The sequence below is a fragment of the Mustela nigripes genome, chromosome 6 (assembly GCF_022355385.1).
Source record: "Mustela nigripes isolate SB6536 chromosome 6, MUSNIG.SB6536, whole genome shotgun sequence".
NCBI lineage: Eukaryota > Metazoa > Chordata > Mammalia > Carnivora > Mustelidae > Mustela > Mustela nigripes.
Genome location: NC_081562.1, coordinates 85,527,534 through 85,536,836, shown reverse-complemented (window position 1 = coordinate 85,536,836; position 9,303 = coordinate 85,527,534). Strand labels below are relative to the sequence as shown.

The following is a 9,303-nucleotide window of genomic DNA, read 5'->3' as shown; positions in this document are numbered from 1 at the left end:
AAATCGAGCACATAAGATGACAACAATAAATCCTGATTACTAAAAGATCTTCTCTTCTTCCAAAATTCAAGTGAGTAAAATTTAGATGGATCACTCTTTTGAATGCCAGTCTATACTTGCAAAAATGGAATCACTCAAGTAGAGACAGGCCCTAGATATCCTGAAAAGCTCAATTATCAGGATAGAAAATGGAGAGAGGTCTTGCAGTGATCTCCAAATACCTTCTCTATGAAGTGCTAAGTGATGAACTTGTGTGACTCTTATTCTCTTCATGCAATAAGAACTATGACAGAAAACCACCAAACTATACACTCATTATCATTTGCATCTACTTTTAGCCTCCAACAATCCAAGGAAATGTTAAGTCATAAGGATGAAGAGAAAAATTTGACATTTAAATTCCTCCCTCTACACAACCAAATAAATAGCTGAACTACAGTAAGCGCCCAACCTCCATCAGTTACAGAGAACTGCTGGAAAAAAATCCAAACAGTTTCACACAACTCACAGGCATCATTTTCATACAAACCTTAAATCTGCTGTAATAAAATAAATGCTAAATACATACTGTGAAAAAAAATATATTACACACACACACACACACACACACACACATACACTCTTCCCTATACATCCCACCAAACTGGGAACTATTAACTGTAATGAGGCAAATTAAATTAAAACACTATGTATTTTATAAGAAATTTAAAAATGATCATGTCTTCAAATTTCTACTTCCAATAACATTTTGGGTAAAAAGGCAAGAACACAGTTGCTTTCTTCAAAAAGAAGACTCTTTTCTTCTGTTTCAATTAGAACATTTAGTTTTTAGAAGTTGGGTGGACTAAAAGTCACACAAGCATACAAGTAATACAAGCCTATTTCTGTGACATTGTAAAAAAGTAATGTTTCATTCTTAAGTGCAATAATTAAGTTTATAATCCTTACCAAGTGATTTTTATAAAATGTTTATTCTCTTAAATCCAATGCATTCACAGAGTGTTAACACTTTAAATGTTTATCATTTCCACCAACTGCAGCATTATCTAAGTAAACCAAAATAAGCACTTTTATCATAGATGTAGTCAATGATTATTAATACTTTTTTTTTTAAAGGACCTAAACTTCCCCCAAATTTCAGCACAGGTAGTTTTATTGTATGTTTCATCTAGTAGATGATTTTTAAAAATAGTGTGTAGAAATGAATAGTTTCAAACTGCTTAAATATATTATACCATGTTATCAATCCACCAAATCAAAAGCAATTGCCAAGCTGAATAAGTTACAAAGAAATGATAATCCTGGCTTGTACAGAAATGTGCAGTGTTTAGTTACCTACTAATACAAATCTCCAAAGATTAACTTAGAGTTGGAAGATGAGTTTCACAGTAATGTAATTTTAACCTCCATTTACATTCATTTTAATATATTACTAAGATGTTTACTCTATGTCACAATGGTTCTTTCCAGTGTTCACAATTTACAGTTTCAATTTGTACATATGTAATTCACTAACATAAGGGATAGTTATGACTATTACAAACTATCCCTAAAAAGAAAACAAAACCCCACCTTACATGGAACTCTGAAAATAGTAGGACTTAAAACAGATTAATGCAAAATGGTTTTTAATATTTTAGCCATTTTCTAAACACCAGCATGTAAACGTGCCTACTTAATATGACAGCTACAACTTTATTCACTGAGAAAGTATGTACTATTAATTTTCTTCAACTATCTTTCTCACCTTAAGTCAAAAAATACCATGACTTGCTGGTTCTGTTTCTGTGAATTCCAAACTGTTTTTTTGTTTTTTTGTTTTTTGGGAGAAAAGGAAGATGATGATAAAATACATTGTAAACAGAAAAAAGTCACCCCCAAATTAAGCCTTTAATATATATATATATATATATATATATATATATATTTTTTTTTTTTTTTTTTTTACTTCTACACTACTTAACACTTAAAGAAATCAGTTACAATGTTTCATCTTTAACACGAACACAAATAAATTACTGTAGGGTCAGTCTGACCTACCATTCTGGGATCTAAAGTTCTAAATACATGAACAGAAGAGTAAACTACTTCAATGTTCAATCGGAGATTAGAACAGTTATATGATTTGATTAAACTGTCAAGGCAATTAGAAACATACAATTCTGTAAGATGTTGGTTATTTTGCTTTTGGGGGTGGGTAGTCAAAGAACAGAGAATGACAATGAAGCAACAAAAAAACCTGTCTCCTATTTTAGGGGTGGGGTGGGGCAGGAAATCACAAAGCAGTTTAAACCTCTGAAGTCCATTTGACCTATCCACTCAGACCTAAAACAAATTTTTGATTTTTTGAATAACCCCCTTTCTTTCCTTGAGTATCAAAGTGATTGATAGTCACATCTCTAAGTACAATCAGCGCTTAAAAGTTTGTTGAATGAAATATTAAGGTCAAAAAGACAGACTGAATTTCAAAATGGAAAAAAAAATCTACTCAAGTATTACATTCAGTTTTCAAATCATTTACTAACATGACAACAGATTTGGCTTCAATCACTCTTGCACACACTCACACAACAGGCACCCTAGCCACTGATCTGCTTTGCAACACAAGGCCATATAGGCAGAGATGGCATTCTCCAAGCCAAACTTTAAATAGATTAAAAAAAGTAATTTCTAATTTTACAGAAATGTTTCTTCAAAAAATATTTTCTCTCACTCCCTCATCTCCTGTACTGAAGGATGTGTAATATGTTTTTTTTTTCAAGCTAAATCTGAACCCTCAAAATTGATTCTAGGCAGAAGAGCTCTGCAAATTAAAATCAAAAACAAAAATAGAAAAATTATATTTTTATATATGTATACATATATATATATATTTATACTGATTGGAATCCTCCAGCATTTTAAAATCACTTTAGAGATGAATTTTGGGATTCTACTGCTCACAACTCCAAAATCCATAATGATTTAAGGACAGACACTTTTCTCCTGTTTCCTTCCTGGCTACCCCTTCCCCTCCAGAACAGTTCAATATAGCCACGGCTCAAGTTTAATGGGAAGAGAGAGAAGTTTTTGAATAGTTTTTTTGTTTGTTTGTTTCTTTACTTTGGTGATCTGGGTGGCACATATTGCTCTTTGCCATTACGTCGAGTCACTCCCTGAGGTATAGCCCTATGGCCAAACTGGCGTCTCTGTTCCCTGATTTTTCCAGCTGCTCCCCTGGGAATGGTATTGCCTCGGAAGCTAGAATACTCCTTACTAGCCCTTGCTTCTGGCTTCTCATGTGATTTCTCAATGGACTTCTCAGGAGCTCCATTCTCTTCATTTTTGGTGGGAGAGGCTACATTGGAGCGAAGTTCTCGCAGTGGCTGCACAGGAACTGGAGATGGCTCTTTAGGGGGCTTCTGGCACACTTCAGCATAACTTAGCTTTCGGGGTTCCTTTGAAGTGAAGATAAAAAAAATTTATGGTACATTCTTTAAATAAAGTACAAAAAGGATAGTGTGATCCACAAGAAAATCAGTAAGCTATCTTCTAGAAAAGGGAAACAGGCATTCTCATATACACTATTATTAAAGTGTATTATAGTAATCTTAAACATTTTTTTTGCTGAAATAATAAAAAGCCTTGGCAATTTATATATGATACAATAATGTCACCTGAGGAATTAATCTAGAAGATGCTCATGTCAGCATTGCTTATGGTGATGAAAAAACTGCAAACAACCTAAATGTCTAATAAGGAAGGACAGATTAAGTAAATAATGTACATTCATCTGATGAAATAAAATGATTCTATTCTCTCTTCCATGGCTACAAAGAACCCTGAGATGGATTTCATAAGACTCTCAACAGAGCAGCTGGGAACAAATTATATATATATATATATATATTTCTTTTTTTTTTTTTTTAAAGATTTTATTTATTTATTTGACAGAGAGAGAGATCATAAGTAGGCAGAGAGTCAGGCAGAGAGAGAGAAGCAGGCTCCTCGCCGAGCAAAGAGCCCGATGCGGGGCTCGATCCCAGGACACTGAGATCATGACCTGAGCCGAAGGCAGCGGCTTAATCCACTAAGCCACCCAGGCGCCCCATGGGAACAAATAATATATTAATAGAAGACTATTTAAAAGTTTTAATTAACCTCATGTGGAAAAAAGGACAATAGGGGCCTTATGTGAATGGGATAAAGCAAGTGAAAAGTATTTAGCACTGGTCTTAACATATAGCAGGCATTCAGTAATCGGTAGCTGCCATTGTACTAGTATTAAATAAGAAAATAAAATGTCCTTAACCTAGAAAAAAGAAACTATACCAAAATGCAATTAGTTATATTAATGAATGAAAAGATTATTAAATGTTGTGTTTTTGCCCTGCTTTTCTGTATTTCCCTAATTATAAAAATGATTTCTGTAAACTGATTAATAACGGAAGTAGCCCTAAGACTTGTTAAACATTATTAAAAAAGGAATTTCAAAAGGGCTCAGAGTCCCTTTAGCCCAAAAATAATACCTCATCATAACCTGAGTAAGAAAGACGTTTCACTTAGCTAGAAGGTAATCAGAAAAAAAGCCATTAATGGGGCACCTGGGTGGCTCTGTCAGTTAAGCAGCTGCCTTTGGCTCAGGTTATGATTGCAGGGTCCTGTGACCAAGTACTGCATTGGGCTCCCTCCTCAGCAGAGAGCCTGCTTCTCCCTCTCCCTCTGCCTACTGCTTTGCCTACTTGTACTCTCTATTGTTCTGTCAAATAAATAAATAAAATCTTAAAAAAAAAAAAAGGGCCATTAAAAAAACAAAACAGAACAGAATTGGGGCTACCTGGGTGGCTCAGTTGGTTGGGCATCTGCCTCTGGCTCAGGTCATGACCCAGAGTTGTGGGATGGAGTGCTGCATGGGGTTTCCTACTCAGCTGAAGCAAGGAGTCTGCTTCTCCCTCTTCCCAACTCATACTCTCTCTTGCTCAAATAAATAAAGTCTTAAGACAACAACAACAACAAAACCCCAGAATGAACAGTTACTTCCTCACTATCTCAACATGGCTAAAATTTCCCATTTCTGCACAGTGACTTTAAACTTCCTGAGTTTCATTTGAGGCTGGCAGCCTCAATTTGGGCTATTTCCAAATGACTCTGCTCTATAAAGACTTATGCAAAAACAAAACAAAATAAAAAACAAACCACTTATTATTTAGCCAATTACTCCCCCCCCCCCATACTAAATTCCTCAAGTTACCTGTAGGGCCACAGCTACAGGTGCATTTATGTTACTATTACATGGTGAAGTACTATTTGTCCTTGATGGCTTTGCAGTACTTGGGGAAGAAACTGGTATAGTTGTCTGGTTGAGAACATCCTTTTGAACAGTGGAATCCTCTACTGGATCCTTTTCTTGCTGAGTTGTGCTAAGGAAAAGAGAGCTTGACATTAGACTTAGTACAGCACAAACAAAGAGCTGAGCAAATAATCAGAAGAGAAAGTAATCTTTTTTTTTTTTAAAAAAAGATTTTATTTATTTATTTGACAGAGAGAGAAGCCCAATTCGGGGCTTGTTCCCAGGACCCTGAGATCATGACCTGAGCCCAAGGCATAGGCTTACCCTACTGAGACACCCAGGCACCCCGAAAAAGTAAATAATGTAGAAGATTTTCTATACTGAACCTGTACCTTAATGCAGGAAGCTCAGCTGTACATGGAGGACTGGTACTCATACTGAGTTGCTGAGCAGAGGTGCAGTCTGTCTGTTCATCCTCTGCAGGCACTGGGCAACTAACTCTCAACTCTTCATTATCCTTAAAGTAAAAACATACTTCAAAATTAACTCATATAGACACTTCTCCAAAGAAGATGTCCAAATGGCCAATAAGTGCTTGTAAAGATGTTTAACCATCATCAGTCATTAGGGAAATGCAAATTCAAACCACAATGAGAAATCACTTTGCACTCATTAGGGTGGCTATAACCAATAAGAAACAAATGTTTGTGATGATATGGAGACATCAGAACTCTCATACACTGAAAGCAGTAATGCAAAATGGTGCATTTTGGAAAACAGTCTGATAGTTCTTCAAAAAGTTAAACAGTTACCGTATGACCCAACAGTATATACCCAAGAGAAGATATGTCTACACACAGATTTTCACAGTAGCCAAAAAACCGTGAACAACCTAAACAGTCATCAACTGGTGAACAGATAAACAAAATGTGGTATATCCATATAATGGAATGTTACTGTGCAATAAAAGGAACGAAGTACTGGTACACACTACCATAATGAATGAACCTTGAGAACATCATGCTGCCAGTCACAAAAAGACAAATACTACATCATTTCACTTATGCAAGTTACCCAGAGTACTCACATTTATATAGACAAAGTAGAATGGTGGCTGCCAGTGGCTGAGGGAAGAGGTAATGGGTAATGGGAGTCACCGTGTAATGGGTATACCATTTTACTTTATTATTATTTTTTTTAAAGAGTTTTTATTTATTTATTTGACAGAGAAAGACATAGCAAGAGAGGGAATATGAGCAGGGAGAGTGAGTGAGGGAGAAGCAGGCTGCCCGCAGAGCATGGAACCCTATGTGGGGCTCGATCCCAGGACCCCAGGATCATGACCCGAGCTGAAGACAGACGCTTAACGACTGAGCCACCCAAGTGCCCTGACTTTATTATTATTTTTTAAAGATCTTGTGTTTTAAGGAATCTCTACACCCAATGTGGGGTCTGAACTTACAACCCAGAGACCAAGAGTTGCATGCTCTACCAAATGAGCTAGCCAGGTGTGCCCTACTGCATTTTATATTTATAAGATAAAAAGTTCTGGAGATTAGATGCACAACATTGTGAATGTATTTAGCACAACTGAACTGCACACACTGAACAATGTTTAAGATGGTAAATTTTTTAGAAGGGGCAGAGGGAGAGAATCTCAAACAGACACCACACTGTTTTACCACCCTGAGGGATCAGGACAAAAGCTGAAATCAAGAGTTGGATGCTTAATTGACTAAACCACCCAGGCATCCTTTAAGTTGGTATATTTTATATTACGTGCAATTTACCATACTTAAAAATATATATTTTTATTTATTTCAGATAGAGCGAGAGAGAGAGCTTAAGGTTGGGGGGGGCGGGTGGCACAGAGGAGAGGGAGAAGCAGGCTCACCACTAAGCAGGGAGTCCAATGCGGGGCTTGATCCCAGGACCCCAAGATCATAACCTGAGCTGAAGGCAGATGCTTTACTGACTGAGCCACCCAGGCACCCCTTAACACAATTTTAAAAATTAAAAATACCCAACAACAATAGCAAAGGATGCCTGAGTAGCTCAGTCGGTTAAGCATTTGCCTTGGCTTGTGTCATGACCCCAGAATCCTGGGATAAGAGTCCCGCACTGAGATCCTTGCTCAGTAGGAGGCTGCTTTTCCCTCTCTCCCTCCCCCTTGCTCACACTCTCTCTCTCAAACACACACACACACACACCCATTAAAAAAACAGAAACAAAAACTAATAGCAAGCCCTGGATATTAAAGTCAATTGATGAAATACATATTTCACTAGGTTTGTTTCTTATTTAAAAGATTTTATTTATTTGACAGACAGAGATCCCAAGGAGGCAGAGAGGCAGCAGAGAGAAAGAGAGGGGGAAGCAGGCTCCCCACTGAGCAGAGCACCCAATGTGGGGCTTGATATCCCAGGACTCTGGGATCACAACCCAAGCTGAAGGCAGAGGCCTTAACCCACTGAGCCACCCAGGTGGCCACCCGCTTTTTAAGATTTTATTTGAGAGAGTGAGTGAGCAAGCATGAGTGGGGGAGGGGAGGGGTGCAGATGGGCAGAAGGAGAGGGCGAGATAGATGTCCCACTGAGCAGGGAGCTTGATCCCAGGACCCCAGGATCATGATCTGAGCCAAAGGCAGACATTTAACCAACTAAGCCTCCCAAGCAGCCCCAAATTTCAGTAGGTTTAAAGGTAATATTCAGAAAAACTTTGTGGAATTATATATAGACAAGTATAAAAATAAAAATTAGGAAGGCCAGAACAAAATCAGAGGTTCGACCTATAAGGTGCCATATCAAATTAAGAGTTCAAGGAAGGGGGCACCTGGGTGGCTCAGTGGGTTGACCTTCTGCCTTCGGCTCAGGTCATGATCTCAGGGTCCTGGGATAGAGTCCTGCATCGGCCTCTCTGCTCAGTGGGGAGGCTGCTTCCCCCTCACTCTCTGTCTGCCTCTCTGCCTACTTGTGAGCTCTCTGTCAAATAAATTAAAAAACAAACAAACAAACAAACAAACCCCACAAGAGTTTAAGGGAAGTGAAGAATTTATCAAAGAGATAATATAGGAAAATTTTCTAGCATGTAAGGATGAGTTTCCAGACTGAAAAGGTCTACCAAGTATCCAGTGCAATGAATTAATAAAGAGCCAAAGCAAGATACACCTTCATGACATTTCACAGAATACCAGTGATAAATAAAGATCCTACAAGCCCTCAGAGAGGGGGGTAAAAAGAGGTCATAGAAGGATCAGAATGAGGTTTCTTTTTTTATTTTTTTAAAAAAATATTTTATTTATTTATTTGACAGACAGAGACCACAAGTAGGCAGAGAGGCAGACAGAGAGAGAGGAGGAAGCAGGCTCCCCGCTGAGCAGAGAGCCCGATGTGGGGCTCGATCACAGGACCCTGGGATCATGACCCGAGCCGAAGGCAGAGGCTTTAACCCACTGAGCCACCCGGGCGCCCCGAACGAGAGGTTTCTAAAAAGGATCTCTGGAAGCCAGACTGTTTCCTAAGCAAGATACAAAAAAGAACAAATCATGAAAAAAAGACTGATAAATAGGACCATACTAAAATACGAACTTGTTTTCACTCGCAAATACTAAACGCTGAAAACAAACCATAATTAGTAATATATGTCATTGACAAAGGATTAGTATCCAAAATAAATTTAAAAATTCCACGAATCTGTAAGATAAGTGATAACCTGGGGCGCCTGGGTGGCTCAGTGGGTTAAGCCTCTGCCTCTGGCTCGGGTCGTGGTCTCAGGGTCCTGGGATGGAGCTCCGCATGGGGCTCCCTGCTCAGCAGGGAGCCTGCTTCCCCCCTCTCTCTCTGCCTGCCTCCCTGCCTACTTGTGATCTCTCTCTCTCTCTCGTTTTCTGTAAGATAAATAAATAAAATATTAAAAAAAAAAAAGTTAAGTGATAACCAACAGGAAAAAAAGGTGCCAAATACTTGACACTTTACAAAGAGAAACGCAAATGGCCAATACAACATGAAAAGGTAAGTTGACCTCAACTGTAATTA

At 38.1% G+C, this 9,303-nt stretch overlaps 1 protein-coding gene across 6 annotated transcripts in view; it reads right to left on the bottom strand.

The window, feature by feature from the left end:
• Nucleotides 1-2,884: 2,884 nt before the first annotated feature.
• Nucleotides 2,885-9,303, bottom strand: part of LARP4 (La ribonucleoprotein 4) — a 187,210-nt gene continuing 180,791 nt past the window's right edge. For all 6 annotated transcript variants that reach the window (XM_059403101.1, XM_059403099.1, XM_059403103.1 and 3 more), the window contains 3 exons: nucleotides 5,662-5,786; nucleotides 5,231-5,399; nucleotides 2,885-3,437 (listed from right to left, as the gene is read on the bottom strand). In XM_059403101.1, the coding sequence (XP_059259084.1) occupies nucleotides 3,099-3,437; nucleotides 5,231-5,399; nucleotides 5,662-5,786 (633 nt within the window). In that variant the 3' untranslated portion in view covers nucleotides 2,885-3,098. The remainder of the gene's footprint in view (nucleotides 3,438-5,230; nucleotides 5,400-5,661; nucleotides 5,787-9,303) is intronic.